Source organism: Balaenoptera acutorostrata, chromosome 19, assembly GCF_949987535.1.
Source record: "Balaenoptera acutorostrata chromosome 19, mBalAcu1.1, whole genome shotgun sequence".
Lineage (NCBI taxonomy): Eukaryota > Metazoa > Chordata > Mammalia > Artiodactyla > Balaenopteridae > Balaenoptera > Balaenoptera acutorostrata.
Window position 1 is genome coordinate 61962496 of NC_080082.1, and position 23944 is coordinate 61986439.

The 23944-nt window shown below is 43.9% G+C and overlaps 2 protein-coding genes across 2 annotated transcripts in view; one reads left to right on the forward strand and one right to left on the reverse strand.

Moving 5' to 3' along the window:
• The window catches only part of LOC114235400 (zinc finger protein 665-like), a 427904-nt gene that overhangs the window by 96384 nt on the left and 307576 nt on the right, over positions 1 to 23944 (reverse strand). The gene's annotated exons all lie outside the window — the stretch shown is intronic.
• LOC130705664 (zinc finger protein 836-like) lies at positions 863 to 23242 on the forward strand. Its single transcript, XM_057533591.1, has 4 exons — positions 863 to 900; positions 7753 to 7836; positions 12830 to 12956; positions 21976 to 23242. Exons 2-4 carry the CDS (start codon positions 7822 to 7824, stop codon positions 23148 to 23150), a joined length of 1317 nt encoding a protein of 438 aa, XP_057389574.1. The 5' UTR covers positions 863 to 900; positions 7753 to 7821; the 3' UTR covers positions 23151 to 23242.

Below are 23944 nucleotides of genomic sequence, written 5' to 3' on the forward strand. Positions count from 1 at the left end.
GAAGTTGTAGTAACAGTCACACCAAGATGATGGCTATGCAAGGATTCCTGCCCATGCTGACTTAAAACAAGGAGCTGTCCTGCTCCCTGGGTCGCCTAGATCAGGCATCCAGAGATTTTTACTCCCTGACTGTCAGGGTCGACGCCCCTACTCGGCCTTGAAGTAGTTAAAGAAGACTGACCATCTGCCCTCTTCTTCCCATAAGAATATGGGAGTAGAACCCCTGAGGGGGGAATGAAACAGGAGGGAAGGGGGCAGGGCACAAACTTTAAAAGAATGACATAGCCCAAGGACACAACGTAAAATGATTAGAACCAAATAGGTCCAAGATGGCAGCGAGTCGACTTCCACTAGACCTTGAGCCTCAGTATATGCTCATTGTAACAGAACAGCAAGCTAAGTGACAGTTCTGAGGCAAATCATCCAAGATCAAAAAGTGGGCGGTGGCCCAATTCCTGGAAATCCCCGCCCCTTCTGGAAAGAGTTGGAATAATCCTCCCACGCATTAGCCTATGAAATTACCCAGCCCATAAAAACTAACCACGCCATGTTTCCAGGCTGCTCTCACCTGCTGAGAGGGCCCACCTTCTGTCTGTGGAGTATGTTTCTCTCTAAATAAATCCACTTCTTACCTATCAAAGCAAAATAAAACAAAAAAAACTGTTACAGACAGTAACTTAAAGGAAGCCCATGAGCTTACTGGTAAGCACCTTCCAGTGGCCGCCCCCTGCCCCTCCTCCCTCCGCCTGGGGCGGACCTGGGCACTCTCCTCGCCCCGCCCCTCGCCGGAAGCGCTCTGCCCAGGCCCCGCCCCCCGGAAGCCCTGCTTCTAATCCAGCGGTAGTAGTTTCCATAGGACCTGGAAGTGGAGAGTAGGGCGTGAAGGTCTTACGACAAACAGTGAGTTTTTTCCTTTCTGCTGAAAAGTTGCGCTGCGGGCCTCTCTTATTCCATCCTCAGGGTCTTGTGAGTGACTACGGACCTAAAATCCCCACACCCGCCCCTGAATTTACTCCAGGTAAATTCAGATCTAGCCGGTCTGAATCTTTTCGGGGATCTTTTCTCTTCGGGTTATAGATTTCTCTGAGGATGGTTCTTGCCCTTGGTTTTTAATACGTTCCGTCCAGGTAGACACCACCTTTCGGAACACTTCGCTGCTTAAAACCTGTTAACTGTCTCGGCCTCGCCTTGTAAAGTCCTTGACCGCGGGGTGGATTCGACCCCCGCCCCACCCCCAGCCTCGCCCTCTCGGCCCCTGGAGGGCAGCGCCGGCCGCCCCGCTCCCGGCGAGACCGCGTCCTCTCCCCGGTCCTGGGGTTCTGCAGAGCCCGCCCCTCTCCTGAGACCCCCTCCCTCCCTCCCCGCCCCTCTGTCCTCGCCTCCGCCTCAGGCCGGTCCTTCGGCTCCGCAGGTCTCCCCTTCCTGGTCAGCCCTTCCCCTCACCCCGCGTAGGGGGACGTGACCTGGGCCAGCCTTGTGGACGCCCATGGTTCTTCCGTCCCAAGTTCAACTCAGGTGGAAAATGGTCTCTTGCGGTAGGCGGGCATCTTATTCACTCCCCATCTTTCTAAATATGGGGGCGAAGGGGAATCAGGAGAAGCAGAGACACAGCGACCGAGAGAGGGATAGAAAAAACGGAGAGGGAGAAAAGAATGAGGGAGAACCAATGGGAACTTAGACGGCGGCTGAGGGACTTGCAAAGAGAAAGTGAAATGAAATAGATTTAGCCTTGAAACTAGCGGGCGAATAAAATAGAGAAGTAAATTTAAAAAGGCGGATCTCCGGGTGAGCAGCACGGCGAGAGCCCTGGATCAGCGGGAGGAGGGAGGGCAGCAGTGGTGAGGCACTTCGCACGGTGAGTCCGGGAGAGGAGAAAAGGTGGAACCGAGGCTTTCAGAGCACCAGGCGCTGGGAGAGAAAGAGGACAGAGGGGGACACGAAGAGCAGAGGAAGACAGCAGGAAGGAAGCGTCGCCAACTGCAGTGCCGGGGAGCGGGGAGGAGCGGAAGTTAAGGGCACTAGAAGAGGTGTAACCCAGAGGGTAGAGAGGGAGCGGAGGTGGGCGAGAAAGAGGAACAAGGGGAACAGGGTGCAGAGTGGGGGCAGGGCAGGTGTGAGGGAGGAAATAGAGACGAGGGCAGGAACGGCAGGAGGGCAGAGGGGAGCAAAAAGACGTAGACAGAGACAGAAATAGGGAGACAGATAAACGGAATGAAATGGTAACGCACAGTAGTGCAGGTAGGTGGTGGGAGCTGGATGCAGATGGACGGTGAGTTGTTTGGATATGGATGATGAAGTCGTGATATATGATGTGTGGCTTTAAATATAGTACATTTAAATTATACAAATGAGGATGAGAATTGCAAAACTGCTGTCTACAGGCTTATGCATTTTGTAATTCTTTATATGAGAAGATAACTTCCGTTTGCAATCCCTATTCAGCCAGGGGGCAGTGACTTGATTCCCTTAGTTGTGGGTCACCCCCTTCCCTTTTCCTGGCGTGGATTAGGGGTCAGGGGAGAGGACACCTGGGGCAAGAAATGACTGACTCTGTCACTACATGGTGCCTTTTTAGAGGAACATTTATTTAAAGTATTGTTGTGTATGTAATGCATTTAGTTTTTCTTTCTCTATTCTGTATAAGTTTTTTTGGCAGTTGGAATAAATCTTAGTTCATTCAATTTCTCCTTTCCTATAAATAAGTATTTCTTCCTGGAATAATTTTTGGTCTTCTATAATCAACTCATATCATTCTTTTCTAACATTATAGTCTCAATTTTTTAAAACTTTAACACCAGCATTTTTATTTTTATTTTTTTAATTATTTTATTTATTGTTTTTGGCTGTATTGGGTCTTCGTTGCTGTGCGCGGGCTTTTCTCTGGTTGCAGCGAGCGGGGGCTACTCTTCGCTGCGGTGCGCGGGCTTCTCATTGTGGTGGCTTCTCTTGTTGCGGAGCACAGGCTCTAGGCGCGTGGGCTTCAGTAGTTGTGGCACGTGGGCTCAGTATTTGTGGCTCGTGGGCTCTAGAGCACAGGCTCAGTAGTTGTGGTGCACGGGCTTAGTTGTGCCGCGGCATGTGGGATCTTCCTGGACCAGGAATTGAACCCGTGTCCCCTGCCTTGGGAGGCAGATTCCCAACCACTGCGCCACCAGGGAAGCCCGACACCAGCTTTTTAAATGAAAAAAAATTTACAAATTATTTTTTTTTAAATGTGTTTCAGGTTCCTTTGAGGCCTGCCTGCTTTCTCCTCTTTATCTTCTATATGGGAAAAGTTCCTTGGTAACTAATAAATAATTTTAGGCTATTTTGATGAGTACTTGGTAAAGATATCAGTGACTGTGTATATTAACAGCCAAAGCCTAATTTAACCAGTTAGTCTCATATTCCGTTTTCTTCCTTTTTGTGTGATCTATTAAAATTGTGAGCTGTGAGGTGATATAAAGATGTTTCCCTTGGGACTTCCCTGGTGGTGCGGTGGTTAAGAATCTGCCTGCCAATGCAGGGGTCATGGATTCGAGCCCTGGTCCGGGAAGATCCCACATGCCGCGGAGCAACTAAGTCCATGCGCCACAACTACTGAGCCTGCGCTCTAGAGCCCGCAAGCCACAACTACTGAGCCCGTGTGCCACAACTACTGAAGCCTGCGTGCCTAGAGCCCGTGCTCTGCAACAAGAAGCCACTGCAGCGAGAAGCACTCTCACCGCAATGAAGAGTAGCCCCCGCTCGCTGCAACTAGAGAAAGCCTGCGGGCAGCAACGAAGGCCCAACACAGCCAAAAATAAAATTAATTAATTAATTTTTTAAGAAAAAGATGTTTCCCTCAGGGCCCTGTTACCTATTCTCTGCAAGTGAGGAAGGATGGGCTGGATTGATGTGAAACCTTCCAACAGAGCCCCTCTATTCATGATGAAGAAGTTTGCTCACAGCTGATTTCTTTCTTTTTTTATTTAATATATTTTTTTTAACATTCTTTTTAAAAAAAATTTTTTCATTTTATTTATTTATTTTTGGCTGCGTTGGATCTTCATTGCTGTGCACGGGCTTTCTCTAGTTGCAGTGAGCGAGGGCTACTCTTTGCTGCAGTGGGCGGGCTTCTCATTGCAGTGGCTTCTCTTGTTGTGTGTGGAGCACGGGCTCTAGGTGTGCAGGCTTCAGTAGTTGTGGCACACGGGCTTCAGTAGTTGTGGCTTGCAGGCTCTAGAGTGCAGGCTCAGTAGTTGTGGCGCATGGGCTTAGTTGCTCCGCGGCATGTGGGGTCTTCCCGGACCAGGGCTCGAACCCTTGTCCCCTGCATTGGCAGGTGGATTCTCAACCACTGTGCCACCAGGGAGGCCCCCTCACAGCTTATTTCTAAGCTAACCCCCTTCAGACTTCTTCCCCACCAGCAGATATGGCTTTGCAATTCTGTGTTTTTACAATATTTTTCTTTGATTTTCTGAAAAAGAAGAATTAAATGCTTGATATCAGTGTGAGCAGACCTTGAAAGAAAAGTTTCCTTTGCTCAGGAACATGAAAGACCTTCCCTGGGTCTTTGTTTTTTGTTTTTTTAAAAAATATTTATTTACTTATGTGGCTGTGTTAGGTCTTAGTTGCGGGATGCAGGCTCTTCCTTGCGGCGCGCTGGCTCTAGTGTGCACAGGCTCAGTAGTTGTGGCACGCACAGGCTTCGTTGCCCCATGGCATGTGGGATCCTAATTCCCTGACTAGGGGTCGAACCCACGTCCCCTGCATTGGAAGGTGGACTCTCGACCACTGGACCACCAGGGATGTCCCTGTCCCTATGTTTTAAGCGGGATGGATGGTAAGGACAAACTGCCCACTGGCCCTTCAGGGAGCTTTTCAGAATTCAATTCCACATGGTTCTCTTCACTGAATTTAGACCTTCTCAGAACTATGTCCCCTCTGGCCCTCAGGGAGCCCTATTGTAACGTGGAGATGAGAGAATAGACCAGAAATTCTGAGCGTGAGTAACACTGATCCATGAAGTGATTGGCCAGATTGGGTGTGTGTCTGTGTGTGGCAGTTCTTCTTGGAGAGTGTCCTGTTGTCTTTAGAATTTTAAATGTGTCCCTGTGTTCCCAGAATGAAAACCAAAAACCAAAACACTTGAATGGAGACAAGAATATAGGCTCAGAGTAAAAGTGACCATAGTCAGATGTATTTCTCTGCATTAAGTGTAATTTAAGGAGGGTTTATATGGGTCCTGGTACTCATACCTCCACTGGCTCTTCTTTGCCCTCAGGACAAAATCCTGACTCCTCACTGTGGCTACTCAGCCCTGTGTCATCCTCAGGGCCCTGCCAGTGTCTCCAGCCTCATCCTGGGCGCTGACCCTTTCTCATGGTTCACTCTGCCCCGGGCACATTCACCTTTTCTCTCTTCCCCAAAACCAACACGTTTTCTGTTTCACATCTTAGTTCCTGTTCTTACCTTTTGTCTTTAAGTCACCATGGCTCAGGCCCTCTGTCCTTCTTCAGGTCTAGGCTCAGGGAGGTCTCCCCAGCCCCTCCCGACAATCTCTGTCACATTCACAAGGTTTTATTGCCTCCATATTCATCACTGTCAAAAGAAATGCCCTTCTCCATTGATTATTTAGAGTCTTTCCCATTTTCCCTTCATTGAAGGGTTTACAGTATTCATCTTCTTCCCAGGATGCCTGCAGAATCTCACTCTTGAGGATGTGTTTAGAAGCTAAGACTGTGGGTTGGTTTGAACAATCCTCAGGGGAGACCAAGGGAACTGGGTAGGTGATGCGGATGGTTCCCATATTTGCTCTGGACATTTGAGGTCTAATTGATGCTTACCTCATGTGGCTTCTTAATTACAAAAATAAGAGCAAAAAAGATACAGGGAAGCCTAAAAAGCCTTCCAGATCTGGTGTCCTCATGCAGCGTCCTGAGGTGTCCCCGTGGTTAGTGTGCCGTGTCCCTGGTCCGCTGTAGCCCCCAGGCGTTCCAGGCTGTGCACGTCCAGTGACCAGGCACCAGCTTGGACAGGAGCTTTGCCTTCCGGCAGGTCATCTGCACAGAGTCAGCGGTAGTGATTTCACCGTGCTAAGGGTGGGCAGAAATCCAGAACCTAAGGGGGCATAAAGGAGGCCCCCCCCACAAAGGGCTAAAATGTCTTCCAAGTAGTTGTGAGTGGGAAGAACAGGAGACAGTGAGAGCTGGGGACCCTCTCCCTTTGAGTCTTCCCCACTGAACTCAAATGCCTTTGTAACTGGACTCCATAATGTCCCCAGTTGCGGGCAAACTTTGATGGGGGGGGCGCTTTTGTGATCTGCCTACGGAATACTCCGTGTCCTTTGGGTGGCAGCTCGTGTGCATTCCTGTTGCCATGCTTGTGCCAGGAGACCCTTGTGCCTTTTAGCCCCGTTTGCTCAGTCATCACGGCAGGGAGATAGAGAAATGGGGAAGGCGGAGGGGAGCCTGTAGGGGGCCGCAGGAGCCATATGGCAGCCAGTGTGGGCATCAAGATGAGCCCAGTGAATGGTGTGTGCACCTGTCCCAGGTGTAGTTACGGGATCGAGGGCTGTGTGACGCTGTTGGACAGGAATGTCTAAGTTCAGGCTGGAGAGCCTAGAAGTGGGTTTTTTGGTAGTTGCAGGTTTCGTGGAATGGTATGGGGTACCATAGCGTCTTGGCTCAGGTTCCCTGGGACATAGATGCTGAGACTGAGGTTTACGTGCATGGGTTTAATTGGGAAACTCACATCACACCTGAGAAAGAATGATGGAAATGGAATTAGGCCGAGAGAAACAGTTTCCCGCAATGGTAGTAGAACCAAGGTCTGAGCTGAGCCCACAGGGAGCTGTGGGTGCACGATGATGGGTGCCCTGGTCCTGAGGGGCTGGATCTAGAGTATGCCCCACAGCATGCATTCCACTGTCTGACTTTCGTTGACTCTTTTGGTAGGGCAAGCATCGTTGTGCACCCCATGGAGTAACATAGGGAAAACCCCAGAGATCATTTTGTGGCTTACCTTTGGTACCTTTGAGTATGTCGGGTTGCAAGTGAGGAAAGTTTCAGATGCACTTTGAAAGATACAAAAGAGAATCTGTAGTGTTTCCTTGGAAGATGTTGGGGTCCCACTGGGACATGTACATCATTGGAGACATTTCTCTTTTATTAGTCATTTCTGGAGATTGGGTCACGGGAAATCAAAGTAGTGTGACTTGGTTCTGGTGGGCCCTTGGGTATCTTCACGTGTACTTTTCCCTCAGGCATCAGTTATTAGAGCTTGGAATGTTTTCTGTTGTTGTATAACAGGATGAGGGGATCATTATGGGTTCTCTGGAGACTGTGTTGTACCCCATGAGAGTTTGTAAGTTTGTTTGAGTCCAGAAAGGGAAATTATGAGTACTAAGCTTAAGATTGCAGAATGTTTTCAGTAGGGAATATGTCCTGCTAGATATGGGTCTGTGGGCTGAGGCTGAGGGGCTCTGCTCTGCGTGGGGATGGATCAGGGCTGGTCTGTGACCTGAAGGGGGTCGTCGGGTCCAGCTGAGGTGCCCACTGCTGCTGTGTACGTGGGGGCCTCACCAGGAGGGGAGCCTGATCTGAAGGAAAGGGTGGGAAACTCCTGTGTTGGTCTCTGTGTGGGAGTTTACTGTCCTGAGCCCCTCCTGGGACAATGGGCAGCAGGGGACTGTCTGTCCCGCATGCTGAGGTCTTCCCTGTGTGTGTGGCTGTGACTCAGGAAGGGGGTGTGTCGATTCTAAGCATTAAACAGCCTGTTTTCCACTTTCAGGGTCGACCTCTAAAGACTCTTGTCTGAGAGGCCCAGAAGAGGAGGGAGAGGAAAGAAAAGGAGTCAGGAATGGCTCTTTCTCAGGTAAAGTCATATTCTCAGTTGTTTTTTCTGTCTGTCCTTCCTGAAATACCCTTCTTTGGACTCGCTATCTCTGACTCTGAAGTATCCTGCCTGACACCTGTACATTCACTGTCACCCGGGTCCTTCCCTCAGGGCCTGTCATCTCCACTTAGATCCCATCTCCCCATGACCCAGTGACCTGGAACTTGTGAAGAGGCTCCGCTGGGTGTAGTCCTGGGCAGGGCTTCACACCCACAGATTCAGACATGGTGTCAGTGCTGTTGGGCGGCAGGGATTATTTAGGGGCCCCTATCTGGATGCTTTGTCAGCTCTCTACAAACCAGGATGAAAGAAGCTACACGTGGAGGTCAGGTATTAATATGCACAAATGCCCGCTAAGTTCTGGAAGAGACAAGTGAAGAGAAATTTACTCTGACTTTTTATAATATATTTGAAGCTAAATGAGTGAGGCACTGGCTTCAAAATCTTTTTTTGTTTTTTAAATTTATTTATTTTTGGCTGCGTTGGGTCTTCGTTGCTGCGTGCGGGCTTTCTCTAGTTGTGTCGACGGGCTTCTCATTGCGGTGGCTTCTCTTGCTGCGGAGCACGGGCTCCAGGCGCGCAGGCTTCAGTAGTTGTGACGCATGGGCTCAGTAGTTGTTCACGGGCTCTAGAGTGCAGGCTGGGTAGTTGTGGTGCACAGGCTTAGTTGCTCTGCGGCATGTGAGATCTTCCCAGACCAGGGCTGGAACCCGTGTCCTCTGCACTGGCAGGTGGATTCTTAACCACTGCACCACCAGGGAAGCCATGGCTTCAAAATCTTAATGATTGGGAATGGAATGGATAGTTGAGAAACAGACATGAGTGATACAGGTTGTTTTATTCCATCATCGATTTTAAACTGTGAAATCAACCTAAATCTATGACAGTTGGAAATTCTTTATGTCACTTTCATTCCCTCCATTTAGAGGTTTTCTTTTCACTCTGTTGATTGTGTCCTTTGACACACAGCAGTTTCTCTGATTCAGGTAAGGTTCCAGCTTTATTGTGTTGCTGGTAGATACTCAGTTTCCCAGCACCATTTTTTATTGAGACTGTCCTTTTTCCATTGTGTAGTCTTACCACCCTCCTCAGTGCATCTTACATATATGCAAAGGATTATTTCTGAACATTCTGTTTTGTTCCATTGGTTCATATATCTATGTTTATATATGTACCACACCATCTGGATTACTTTGTAATATGTTTTGAAATCTAGAAAAGGGAGGCCTCCATCTTCTTTTCTCAAGAGTCTTTTCACAATTTGCAGTCCTTGAGATTCCCTATGACTTTTAGCATTTTTTTTCTATTTCTGCAGAAATTGCCATTGGAAATTTGATAGGGATTCCATTGAGTCTGTAGAACACTTGGGTAGTTCAGACCTTTTAAGAGTTTTAAGTCTTCCAATCTGTGAGTACTGGAAGTCTTTCTATTTATATGTATTTTTCTGGGTTTCTTTTAGCAATTGTTTAATAGTTTTCAGTATTTAAGTCTTTCACCTCCTTGCGTAATTTATTCCTGAGTATTTAATTCTTTTTTTTAAAGTTTTATTTATTTATTTATTTAGCTGCACTGGGTCTTAGTTGCGACATACGGGATCCTTTAGTTGCGGCATGCGGGATCCTTTAGTTGCGGCATGTGGGATGTTTAGTTGCAGCCTGCGAACTCTTAGTTGTAGCATGTGAGACTAGTTCCCTCACCAGGGATCGAGCCCCGGGCCCTGTACATTGGGAGCGTGGAGTCTTAGCCACTGGACTACCAGGGAAGTCCATCATTCTTTTTTAATGCTATAGCAAATAAGATTGTTTTCTAATTTTCTTTTGGCATTCTTCTTTGTATATAGAGATGCAACTGATTTTTGCATGTTGATTTTGTATCATGGAATTTTATAAAATTATTTTTGGATGTAGCAGCTTCCTTCTTTAATACTTATGGTTTGTACGTTTAAAACCTTGTTGTCGGGTCTTCCCTGGTGGCACAGTTAAAATCCGCCTGGCAATGCAGGGAGACGGGTTCCAGCCCTGGTCCAGGAAAATCCCACGTGCCGCGGAGCAACTAAGCCCGTGCACCGCAACTACTGAGCCTGCACTCTGTAGCCCTCGAGCCACAGTTACTGAGCCCGTGTGCCACAATTACTGAAGCCTGCACGCCTAGAGCCCATGCTCTGCAACAAGAGAAGCCACCACAATAAGAAGCCCGAGCACCACAAAGAAGAGTAGCCCCCGCTCGCCGCAACTAGAGAAAGCCCATGCACAGCAATGAAGACCCAATGCAGCCATAAATAAATAAGGAAGTAAGTAAGTAAGTACAAACTTATTGTCTAGGAAAGAAGATGATTTTACTTCTTTTTCTATTTGGATAACTTCGATTTCTTTTTCTTGTCTAATTGCTCTGGCGAGGAGTTTCAACACTTTGTCAAACAGTTGTGTAGAGTGTGTGCATCCTTGCCCTCTCCTTGATCTGAGAGGAAAAACTTTGTCTTTCACCTCTGAGTATGATGTTAAGGGTATTCCTTTCATGTATAGGATTTATTATGCTGAGATAGTTTACTGTTCCTAGTTTGTTGAGTGTTTATATCTTGAAAGATTATTGAATTTTGTCAAATGCTTTTTTTGTATCCACTGAGATGATGATGTGTTTTTTTTCCGTTTATTCTGATAAGTTGGTGAATCACATTAATTGATTTTTTTTTAAAATAAATTTATTTATTTATTTATTTATTTTTGGCTGTGTTGGGTCTTCGTTTCTGTGCGAGGGCTTTCTCCAGTTGCGGCGAGCGGGGGCCACTCTTCATCGCGGTGCACAGGCCTCTCACTGTCGTGGCCTCTCCCGTTGCGGAGCACAGGCTCCAGACGCGCAGGCTCAGTAGTTGTGGCGCACGGGCTTAGTTGCTCCGCGGCATGTGGGATCTTCCCAGACCAGGGCTCGAACCCATGTCCCCTGCATTGGCAGGCAGATTCTCAACCACTGTGCCACCAGGGAAGCCCCATTAATTGATTTTTGTATCTTGAGTCATCTCATCCTTGCCTTATAGGAATAAAATCCACTTGTTCATGATGTCAAATCTTTTTAATGTGCTATTGAATTTGCTAGTATTTTGTTAAGGATTTTGTATTGGGGTATCGGTTTCTAGTTTTCCTTTCTTCTTATGTGATGCTCTGGTTTGGTATCACAGTCATGCTGGCTGCATAGAATGAATTTGGCAGTGTTTTCAACTCTTTGTAAGATTTTTAGCAGCATCAGTGGTAATTCTTTTGTAAATGTTTGGTAGAATTATGCAGTAAAGACATCTCTTCCTGAGTTTTTCTTTGAGGTTTCTGATTACTACTTGAATCTCTCTAGTGATAATTCTCTTCAAATTTTTTATTTTTTAATGTTTCCAACTTGGTAGGTTTATGTTTCTATGAAATTATCTGTATCTTATTTATTGATTATGTAAGGTGTGGGCATTATTGTTCATAGTACTCCCTTTTAATCCTTAAAAAAATTTTTTTTGATATCAGTTGCAATCAGTCGTCATGATTTCAGAAGTATATATCTTTTGTAGTTGAAATTATATCTTCAGTATATATTTGAGTTTTTCCTACACTATCATGTTAATGGTTTAGATAGTAGGAAGATTACTAACATTTTCTGTGTATGTGTGTGTGTTTGTGTGGGCCCACGTATATAATGACCTTTTATGCCATTCCATGTTGTTTACCTTGAACTTCTTTTAAGTTTTCTCAGGGAACCCTCTGTCAGTGCACTTTTTTTTAAACAATTTTAAAAATATTTATTTATTTATTTAGCTGCACCGGGTCTTGGTTGCAGCATGCGGGATCTCCAATCTTCGTATCTCTTTTGTGGCTTGTGGGATCTTTAGTTGCGGCATGCAGGATCGTTTTTAGTTGTGGCATGCGGGATCTTTAGTGGCAGCATGCAAACTCTTAGTTGCAGCATGTGGGATCTAGTTCCCTGACCAGAGATGGAAACTGGGCCTTCTTCATTGGGAGCGTGGAGTCTTAGCCACTGGACCACCAGGGAAGTCCCTGTCAATGTACTTTTAATGCTCTATTACTAAACTCTTCTATTTTTTAGCTTCAGTTCCAAAGCCGAACCCTCTGGGTGGAGGTGCTTGCTGTGTCATTTCTTAGCTTCCTGATCTGAGACCTCAGAGTGTCTCTGACACAGTTTTCTCCTCTGTAAAATGGGAACAGGTCTTTTCCTAATGACCTGTTATGTTGATAACAATTCATACCTGTAAAGTACTTATTTAGAGTAATGTTTACATATTGGAAGTGTTCAAACACTTTTAGTCATTGCTGTTGTTATCATTATCATAACTGAGGATTTTGACCTTTCTCTAAAGCCACGGTGGACTTCGTCATGTCTGAAGACAGCACACATACTGGAGCTCATCTGGCTTTTGAATATCAGTCAGTGTTTAGAACATAACATCTAACACTTCTGCATAGACAACCCGTTCTTGAATTTTGTTTCTGTGTGTTTTATAATTGTCCACAAAGATGAAAAATCTGTATTAATTGGAGGATATCATAATCTGTTATAGAAAAGCATAAGAAATTAAAATTAGAGATACATAATTTGCTCCAAATACCTTAACATGGATCTTTCAGAATATATACATCAACAGAATCAGTCCTTACACCTTCCTCATTTCATTTTTATAAAGGTAAGAAGTATCCTCTTGGCCACTTGGTTAAAAAAATTTTTTTTTTAGTTGAAGTATAGTTAATTTACGATGTTGTGTTAGTTTCAAGTGTACAGCAAAGTGATTCAGCTATATATATATTCTTTTTCAGATTCGTTTCCATTATAGGTTATTTCAAGATATTGAGTATAGTTCCTGTGCGATTCAGTAGGTCCTTTTTGTTTATCTGCTTTATATATAGTAGTGTGTATATGTGAATCCCAAACTCCTCATTTATCAAATCTCCCCCACCCCCCGCCCCGTGAAATGTTTTCATTTCAGGAACAGTTGACTTTCGAGGATGTGGTCATCGATTTCTCTCAGGAGGAGTGGGAATGCCTGGACCCTGGTCAGAGGGCCTTGTACAGAGACGTGATGTTGGAGACCTACAGGAACCTGCTCTCCCTGGGTGAGGATAACTTCCCTCTAGACATTGGGATCTGCCCTGTCGTGTTATGCATTTTCCCCTGTGTGCCTCTTGGGAGGCCCCTTGGACTCAGACATGATGCAGCACCATGAGTTTAAACTGACCCTTTCTTCAGATGATCTGTCCATTTCATGAAACATCAGAGGTTGTTCCAGAGCTTAATTATGTATAAAGCTCAATGGCAAACTTTTAAAAAATATCTGAGTTCCTGTTTTCTGCCCCTTGCTTTTGACTCACTACTTCTTGGAAGAGTGTTAGATATATGTATTACACTGTTCCCAATGCATTTAGAAGGAGGCAAGCAGTGGATGAATTTGTGAAATATTTTTCCAGACCCACCCATCATGTCCTCACTCCTCAGCTGAACAAAGAGCTGTGATTTTGGAAAAACCACAGCACTTCACATTTCTTTGTTCTGATAAGCAGGAATTTCTATTTCTGATCTGAACATTATCTCCATTTTAGAGCAAGAGAAAGAGCCCAGGGCTCTGGTGAGTGGTGTGAAAATAGCAAAAAACCAAATGGGTGGGAATGTATCAAAAGTGTGAACAGAGGTGGGATCTCAGGGCAGAGAGGAAGCCACGACATCTAGTAGTGTTTGGGAACCTCTTCTCAGGGTAGAGAGTTCTTTGGGAAAACCGAAGTTGATTTATTGAAAACTCTCAGAGGAAATTTTTCTTCTCCGTAATTTATCCCTCTTGTCCTTCCGCATGTGAAATGTGTTCTTTCCCACTCCAATGGGGCTGCAGCTCCTACAGAGACAGAGGCAAGGCCTTTATCAGGATCCACAACACTCACCATCTGGCTCCTGTGCACTGGTTGTTGCTTGACTCTGAAGAGCATGAGGCGGGCTGTTTTTTCAGGGTCTCTTGCCCCTTCATCTCTCCTTCTGGTCTTGATTCCACTGGATGCTCAGTTAGTCCCTGTAAATCAGAGCTGATGCCTCTGGAGTCCCACCCCTGAGCCTCTGAGTTTGATCAGAGTTGCTGTACTTGGAAGACGTAATCAGAAGATGGGAAAACACTGGCTGCATTTGACTCATCTGCCACCTCAGAACCTGCATGGAGCTGTCTCAAGCCCTGTCTGCTTGTTTAGATCCCTCAGCCATTTCTTGTGTTCTGCTTTTGCCATGCCCTTCAGGGTTGTGTGTAACAGGGAGATGGAGTGGTTCTTTTGTATTGTTAGCTAGGAAAGCTAAGGTCAGTGGACAGAGAGATCCTCTTTTTTTAAAATAATTAATTAATTAATTAATTTCTAATTTTTTATTTTTGGCTGCGTTGGATCTTCGTTGCTGCACGCAGGCTTTCTCTAGTTGCAGTGAGCGGGGGCTACTCTTCATTGCGTTGCGCGGGCTTCTCATTGCAGTGGCTTCTCTTGTTGCAGAGCACGGGCTCTAGGCGCGCAGGCTTCAGTAGTTGTGGCACGTGGGTCAGTAGTTGTGGCTTGCGGGCTGTAGAGCACAGGCTCTGTAGTTGTGGCGCACGGGCTTAGTTGCTCCGCGGCATGTGGGATCTTCCTGGACCAGGGCTCGAACCTGTGTCCCCTGCATTGGCAGGCGGATTCTTAACCACTGCGCCACCAGGGAAGTCCCGAGAGATCCTCTTTTTGACCCCCAGTCCTACATGGGGAGCATATATGAGTCTTTCAGGCTCTTAGGTTGGCATTTGTGGGTTGAGGATGTGGTTTCATCTCAAGGTCCTCGAGCATCTGACTCCTGTATCTTGTGATTTTTTGGCTCTTGTACTGCTCTGCCTAGTCTGGGAATGTGTACTCTTCCTGATTTCTTATTTTCCTAAGTTTGTACGATTTTGCCCCTTAAATGTGCTTTTGAATTACATAGTCCTAAGGACTGAAGATTTTTCCAGTTCCTTTGCTGTGATGATCCACCTGCAGTTTGTGGACAACTTTTGGTGGACTCTCTGGGGAATGGGTTTACTGGGTAACAGAAAATTACTGATGGAGAACACTTTCCCTCGTGTGTCGCAATATCATCCTACTGCGTTCAGAGTCACCACTTGAACCTACTCAGTAGGGTGGTCAGCAGGCTGTAGGATACAAGATAGAAAGTATCACGAGTGCCTGACCTATAAGTCTTTACAGTTTTCTGTTCTGGTTTTGAGGACTGTCACAGAAGCCTGTCTCCAGGGCCCCGTGGCACTGTTGTCCACATATACTAATGACCATCCCCTTTGAGCCTGAGTAAATGGCACCTTAATTTCTTCTGTGACGAACATTGTCCACGTTCACACCCTGATGTCTGTGAGGCTGTTGACTAAACTGTCGTTGATACCACATCTTTTGTCGCGTGTGTGCCACTGTTCATTTTATCTGCACACCTACTTTTGAAGCATCTTAATGAGAGAGCTTATGAAGTTGAGGGAGACCTTCAATGATGAACCATAATTTGTTTTGTTTAATACACTGGTACTTTCATTTTGTACTTTTCTGTGAGTTATAAATGATCTTGATTTTTATGTATTTTGTCATTAACTTTCATACTTTTTATGTTAGCCTTAGTGTTTTTCTTATTTGCAATGTATGGGATGGTTGATTGAGGAAGGCCCCCCCCCCCTCCCCGGCCCCATGGTGGGATTGGTGATCAGTCCCTTTTAGAGTTCTTTCTATATTCCAGACATTAATCTATTATCAGATATCTGATTTGCAAATATTTTCTCTTATACCCTAGATTGTGTTTTCACTCTACTGAGTGTGCTTTAATGAATAATAGTTTACGATTTTTTAAAAAATTTATTTTATTTATTTATTTTTGGCTGCGTTGGGTGTTCGTTGCTGCATGTGGGATTTCTCTAGTTGTGGTGAGCGGGGGCTACTCTTCATTGCGATGCATGGGCTTCTCACTGTGGTGGTTTCTCTTGTGGAGCATGGCCTTTTGGTGCACGGGCTTCAGTAGTTGTGGCATGCAGGCTCTAGAGCGCAGGCTCAGTAGTTGTGGCGCACGGGCTTAGTTGCTCTGTGGCATGTGGGATCTTCCTGGACCAGGGCTCGAACCTGTGTCCCCTGCATTGGCAGGCAGATTCTTAACCACTGTGCCATCTGGGAAGCCCCATAGTTAACAATTTTGATGTAGTCCAGTTTATCTGTTTTTACTTTGTGGCCTCTGCTTTTGGTGTTATATCTGACAAATCATTGGTGGATCCAATGTCAAGAGACCTTCCTGTATGTTTATGTCTAGGAGTTTTATGCATTTGGGTCTTAGGATTAGGTCTTTCATCCATTTTGAGTTAATTTTGTATGTAGTGTAAGATAATGGTCCAACTAAATTCTTTTGTATGTGAATATTCAGTTTTCTCAACACCTTTTGTGGAAAACACTGCCTTTCCCCTATATAGTGATCTTGAGGCCATTGTGGAACATCATTAGACTATATATACAAGAGATTTTCTCTGTCGGCTCTGTTGTGTTCCACTGATCTCTGGAAACTTTGGAATAAGTTTTGAAATGAAGTGTGAGACCGCCGATTTTGTTCTTTTCAAGCTTGTTCTCGCTATTCATTGTCTCTTGAGATTCCGTATGAATAGTAGGATGGATTTATCTATTTCTTCAAAAACGCTATTGGGATTTCACTAAGGATTGTTTTGAATCTGTTGATCACTTTGGCTAGTATTGGCATCTTGACAGTATTGACTTCCAATTCATGAACTTGGGACATCTTTGCATTTATTGTGTCTTTTCTAATATTTTTCAGCAGTCTTTTTAGTTTATAATGTATAAATCTTTCCCTTCCTGTATAACTGTATGCCTAAGTACTGTATTTTTTTGATTCTCCTTTAAATGGAGTGGTTTTCTGAGCTTCTTTTTTGATTGTTCATTGTCAGTATTTAGAAACTCAATTAATTTTTAAACTTTTCATTTTTAAAAATCAATCAATTAATTAATTAATTAATTAATTTTTGGCTGCGTTGGGTCTTTGTTGCTGCACCCGGTGTTCTCTAGTTGCTGGGAGTGGGAGAACTCTTCCTTGCGGTGCTCGGGCTTCTCATTGCGGTGGCTTCTCTTGTTGTAGAGCATGAGCTCTAGGCATGCGGGCTTCAGTAGTTGTGGTGCACGGGCTTAGTTGTTGTGGCTCATGGGCTCTAGAGCACAGACTCAGTAGTTGTGACACACGGGCTTAGTTGCTGTGCAGCAGGTGGGATCTTCCCGGACCAGGGCTTGAACCTGTGTCCCCTGCATTGGCAGACAGATTCTCAACCACTGCATCACCAGGGAAGTCCCGAAACTCAGTTGACTTTTGCACGTTGATTTTTTTACTTTTTTTTCTGGCCGCACAGCTAGGCATGTGGGATCTTAGTTCCCAGACCTGGGATGGAACCCTTGCCCTGTGCAGTGGAAGTGCGGAGTCTTAACCACTGCACCGCCAGGGAAGTCCCTGCAGGTTGATTTTATATCTTGTAATTTTGGGGGAATTCTTTCATTTTTTCTAGCAGGGTTTTCATTTTGCAGAATCTTCAGAGTTTTCTACATAATTAGATCATGTCAGTTGTCAACAGATAATTTTGCTTCCTTTTGCTGTTGGGATACCTATTGTCTCTTTTCATGCCTATGTGTTCTTGCTAGAACTTCCAGGTATATGGAAATATCGAGAGCCTGTATCCTTGTCTTGTTCCTGATCGTAGAGGAAAAGCTTTCATTCTTTCACCATTGCGTCTGATGAGAGCTCTGAGGAACTGCTCCGTTGAAGCATGGTTTTCAGCATAGTTTTGTACCTTTTCCTGGCAAAGAACATGCGTAAGACATCATGATATTGAATCCAAGTTCATGTGCCTGTTGTTCAGTGAAGGCAAACAAACAGAAACGTTGGAGTTTGGAGCAATGAAAGGCTTATTATCCGAGGTGGCACCAACCAGGAAGATAGGAGACCCAGGCTTGACTCAAATCCATCTTGATGGCTGGCCAGGGTGTAAGATTTTTAAAGGCAAAAGGAAAGAGGGGAGTGTCTGTGATCCCAGGTTTCCTGTAAGATCTCAGCTGTAGACTTTTGGGCACCACATTGTGACTTCCTTTGTGATTATTCTGTACGTGCCTGCAAAACAAGCTCTTAAATCACCATCTTGGGATTCCTTAACTTCTTTCTAGGAGAGAGCAAAGGCATTAGTTGAGATATTTTATTATTTACTTAGAGCCAATGTTAACAGGTTAAGAATTTCATTTCTCAATTCACCCTACGGGTGTCATCAATTTTTAAATCTTTTTGGGGCCAGCTGGATGAAGCTGCAGTTAGGGGTCGTAAATCAAGGTATCGGTTTAAGCTACCCATCATGGGAAAGATTATGCTGGACTTGCTTTTCCTTTGCTTCTGCGTTCCCTCACTCTTCTAATAGTAACGGCTTGAATCTGCTCTTTCGGTCTCTGGTAAAGTCTAGGAGACTAAGCCTTTTTCTATGAACAAGAAACGGGGACACGGAAAGGCTGGCAGGGCCCCACAGGGTCTTCCTCAGTCTCAATCCCCCCCACCCTTTTTGATACCCTCAGTCTTAAGGGGAGCAGGTGTGGGACAAGAAAGGGAATAAAATATTCTATAAAGAGGTTAATCCAACTCGGCAGGGGAACTGAAATGTAGGGGGACTTGGTTTCAAAATCATGATCTCCTTCCTACTCGACTGTACTGTTGATTCGATTTCTTTGTATCTGCATGTGTGTGTACAGAAGAAATGCATCCATCTCCTTTTGAGTCGCCTTTTCCTGATTTTTTCTTCTGGTTTCTGCTAACAAAATTCTTGCACAGTCTCCTGGAATATTATGTATGTATTTCTCCAATATAAGCATGACCGTGGAACTTATGGAGTACACAGTTGGATACATTACATAGCAAATAGTGTAATAGATGTAATCCTACTTTCTCCCTACAATCTCTTTTTAAATCTCTTTTTAAATCTCTTTTGTTTCTGTCCCATACCCATAGTATAATTTCTATAGTTAAAAATCGGACAGTATTATGAAAATTGCTGAACCAGTTATTATTACTATTATTTTATTCATTTATTTATTTTTTTGGCTGTGCCGTGCAGCACGCGAGATCTTAGTTCCTCGACCAGGGATCAAACCAATGCCCCCTGCATTGGGAGTGCAGAGTCTTACCCACTGCACCTCCCGGGAAGTCCCTCTTTTCTTTTAAGGTTACTATTTTAGTTCCCCTCGTACAGTTATATTCACACAGATGTGCAGTCACCAGCTGTGTTCCCACATATGCATATATCCTGCATGCCACTCAGACCCTTTTTGTCCTGACCTTTCCTCACACGTACCTTGATGTAGATGGAGGCACTGTTTGTTTTTTAAATCTACTATCTTGTTATTTTCATTCTATTTCTCCTACCTTTTCTATGGTCTGTTTTTTTCTTTGATTTGTTTATTTATTTCTGGCTGCATCGGGTCTTAGTTGCAGCCTGCGGGCTCTTTGTTGTGGTGCACAGGCTTCTCTGTAGTGGTGGCACGTGGGCTCCAGCGCGCGCGAGCTAAGTAAGTAGTTGGGGTGCACAGGCTTAGTTGCCCTGTGGCATGTGGGATCTTAGTTCTCCGACCGGGGATCGAACCCACATCCCCTGCATTAGGAGGCGGATTCTTAACCACTGGACCACCAGGGAAGTCCCTGAAAACAATGTTATTTCCTAGCATATTTAACTTGTTTTCCTGATAGCCCCAATTTCAAGCTTTTTCACTCATCCCTCCACCTTCCACATCACTCATACTGTAAAATGACCCCTCTTCATCCATTGAACAACTATCCCAGTACACGACCTAAACCACTATGCGCAGCCTTGACTCAAAGTTTCCAGGAGAGATGGCTGAATAACGTTATTGGTTACATGGCTCACTTCTTTTGCATCTCCCTTGAGGTTTTCTTATTAAACTCCTGATTTTGTTGCAGTATTTTATATTCTGTACTGCCTGGGTGGGCGGTCATTCTTTTTTTATATATGTATAAATTTATTTATTTATTTATTTTTGGCTGCATTGGGTCTTCGTTGCTGTGCACGGGCTTTCTCTAGTTGTGGCGAGCGGGGGCTACTCTTCATTGCGGTGTGTGGGCTTCTCATTGCAGTGGCTTCTCTAGTGGTGGAGCACGGGCTCTAGGCGTGTGGGCTTCAGTAGTTGTGGCACGTGGGCTCAGTAGTTGTGGCTCACGGGCTCTAGAGCGCAGGCTCAGTAGTTGTGGCGCATGGGCTTAGTTGCTCCGCGGCATGTGGTATCTTCCTGGACCAGGGATTGAAGCCCTGTCCCCTGCATTGGCAGGTGGATTCTTAACCACTTCGCCACCAGGGAAGCCCCAGGGCGGTCATTCTTAAGAGTATGTTGTCTCAGTCTGCAGGTCCAGGCTCACATTTTGATTCTGTGTCTGTCGGGGTCACGTACATAGAGCTATGCGTCTACTGCTCTGATTTGAAAAATCATGTTAATTTACCTCCAGCCATTTGAAACAAATTAGTGCTGTTAGATGGCTTAGAATATTGCATGGTGTATAGTAAAGACTTAAAAGTTACTTTTGTATAAAAAGATAGTATTAACATTGTTGCAGGGTTTTTTTCCTTTTGTTTTTGTTTTTTAGTATTTTATTTATTTATTTATTTATTTGGTTGCACCAGGTCTTAGTTGCAGCAGGCGTGTTCCTTAGCTGCAGCTCGCTGGCTCCTTAGTTGTGGCATATGAACTCTTAGTTGTGGCATGCAAGTGCAATCTAGTTCCCTGACCAGGGATTGAACCCAGGTCCCCTGCATTGGGAGCACAAAGTCTTAACCACTGTGCTACCAGGGAAGTCCCGTCACAGGTTTTTAATAGCCCTTTATTATATTTTGTATGCTTTTCTTTTGCAATTTTTCTGAACATTTTGTCTGACCATGGTTTAAAAATTTACAAAGTGCTCACTCTTCATTACGTATATTTGGAGCCAATAACGTAGATAATTTAAGGGTACTGCACATGTAGGGATTGCTCTAAATATTGCCTGTTTGATACCTGGAGAATCTTTTATGTATTCATTCTTTTGTTTTTTTAAAATTAATACTTTTACTTTTTTTGTTTTAAAGTATTTATGTATTTATTTATGGCTGTGTTGGGTCTTCGTTTCTGTGTGAGGGCTTTCTCTAGTTGTGGCAAGCGGGGGCCACTCTAAATCGTGGTGCGCGGGCCTCTCACTATCGCGGCCTCTCTTGTTGCAGAGCACAGGCTCCAGACGCGCAGGCACAGTAATTGTGGCTCACGGGCCCAGCTGATCCGCGGCACATGGGATCTTCCCAGACCAGGGCTCGAACCCGTGTCCCCTGCATTGGCAGGCAGACTCAACCACTGCGCCACCAGGGAAGCCCTATGTATTCATTCTTAATTGTGATTTCCAGATGATGGTTGTTTGGTGTGTATTCTGCAATACAACTGACCTGCACTACTTGTTAATGTTGTAAAATGCCTTTTATTTATGGGTACATAGTTTTATAGCATCTATTTAGAAAAATATTTTGTTTTCTTAAAAATTGTTTTATCAAATCTTTATTTTCTCTATCATATATTAATTTTTCAATCCTAAACAGCCAATTAATTAGATTATTTATTAGGTAAGCTTGTTTGGATTATTTAGTATTACAGTATATTGTCTGTTTTTTAGCATTTATGTATGTACAGTAAGTATGCAGAATTTATTATATTTTTTCTTCTCAATTATGAGACAGTGGTATGTTTAATGTTAATTGGTATGTGCTTTGGGTTCGTGGTGGAAAAATACCCTTTCTTCGATAGCTGATGTCCAGTGTGAGTGTTTTTGACGTAGGGTTTGTGAAACAAGGCTACCTTAAAATTAGATTGAATTTTATGTTATTACTCTTTCTTTAGTAAAGAATTCTATTCCTTTAGTGTTTCTAAAAATTTTAAGATCATTGTTGGGAAGTTTCATAACTCTGTTTGGTGTATTACTTTTGGTGTAATATATATTCAACATGAAGCATTTACTTATGGACTAATGAATAGGATAACCATGGTTCTTTATATCTTGTAGATCTCTCTCCTATACATGTGATCAAGCAGTTACAACCAAAAATGAGCAGCAATATAGGAGAAGTATTCCAAACAGTGATGCTGGGAAGGCCTGAAAGTCATGAAATCAAACATTTTTACCTCAGGGAAATGCATGAAAATATTTATGACTTTGAGTCTCAGCAGAGAGGTGATGAAAGAAATTATAAAGAAATGCCTATAACTCATAACAAAAATCTCACTGATGGAAGACATTGCCATTGTAGATGGGATGCAGGAATCAAGCCCATTGGAAACAGGCTTGGATTAAACTTTCAGGATGAACTCCATATAATGAGAAGTGAAGGGGAAATTTATGAATTTAATCAAGCTGACAAGACAATCAACAGTAGTGCCTCATTTTCACCATTTCACATAATTCCTCCTAGTGTTCAAACCAGTATTTCTAATACAAATGAGAATGATTTTATGCATCCCTCAATACTGACACAAGACAAGAAAGCCCACAGCAAAAGATGTTACAAGTGTAATGAGTGTAACGAAACCTTCCTTAACAGCTCAAACCTCACTAGACATCAGAGAATCCACACAGGAGCGAAAGTGTATAAACGTGATATATGTGGTAAAATCTTTGGTCAAAATTCACACCTTGTGGGTCATGGGGAAAGTCATGCTGTAGAGAAATGTTACAAGTGTAATGAGTGTGGCAAAACGTTTAGTCGTGGCTTACACCTCACTCAACATCAAATAATCCACACAGGAGAGAAACCATATAAATGTGATGTATGTGGCAAAGTCTTCAGTCGAAATTCAGTCCTTGCAAATCATCAGAGAATTCATACTGAAGAGAAACCGTACAGATGTAATGAATGTGGAAAAACCTTTAATCACCGTTCAAACCTCATTAGACATCAGAAAATTCATACAGGAAAGAAGTTATATGAATGTGATACGTGTAGTAAAGTCTTCAGTCAAAATTCAAACCTTGCAGTTCATCGGAGGGTTCATACTGGGGAGAAACCTTATAAATGTAATGAGTGTGGCAAGGTTTTTAGTCTATATGCAACCCTTGCAAGCCATCAGAGAGTTCATACTGGAGAGAAACCTTACAGATGTAATGAGTGTGGAAAAACCTTTAATTACCGCTCAAACCTCATTAGACATCAGAAAATTCATACAGGAAAGAAGTTATACTGACTTTCTCCCCCTACCTCTTCAGAACAATTCCTCAGAGCTATCTGAGACACTGTCTCCTAGATTATAGCGCTCATTTTGCCCCAAATAAAATAACTCACAACTCTTGGATTGTGCATTTTTTTCAGTCGACAGTCTCATAAAAAGAAAATTATATTTTATTTTTTTTTGCTTTCTCTTTTAGTGATATCTATATGATGATGGATGCTTACTAAACTTATTGATAACTATTTCAATATATGAAAGTCAGAACATTATGCTGTACACCTTTAACTCATACAGTGATGTATGTCAAATACATCTCAATAAAACTGGGGGAAAACATTTTAAGAGGCAAATAAAACACTTTGGGGAAAAGAAGAAACAATGAACAATGCAATTTAGAACAATTTTTCAGAGCGTATTTCTCTTTTTAAAGCAATGGTTAGCGACGGAAATTATCACATGGCTCAGTCTTCCAGTCTCAAGGCTCTGGGATTTGTCTCTGAGTCTCTGGAACCGACACGTGTTGTCATTCAGCCTGGCTGAATGAGGAACAGAAAGGAAAAACTTTTGTAGGGTGTCAGCATGAATACCCCATTCTACCCAGGGAGCATTTCATACTTCTCATTCTAGTTTGTAAAATAGAGGCAAGTTCAGCTCTTCTTTCCTTGAACTGCCTAAATTGATTCTTTCTTTTTTTAAAGAACCAATTTTATTTATTTATTTTGGTTGTGTTGGGTCTTTGTTGCTGCGCACCAGCTTTCTCTAGTTGCGTCGAGTGGGAGGTACTCTAAATTGCGGTGCACAGGCCTCTC

What these genes read in the sequence shown, in the direction of transcription:
- LOC130705664 (XM_057533591.1), top strand. An exon ending in CAGGAACCTGCTCTCCCTGG is followed by an intron (nt 12,957 to 21,975) that starts GTGAGGATAACT and finishes TATATCTTGTAG; the next exon opens with ATCTCTCTCCTATACATGTG.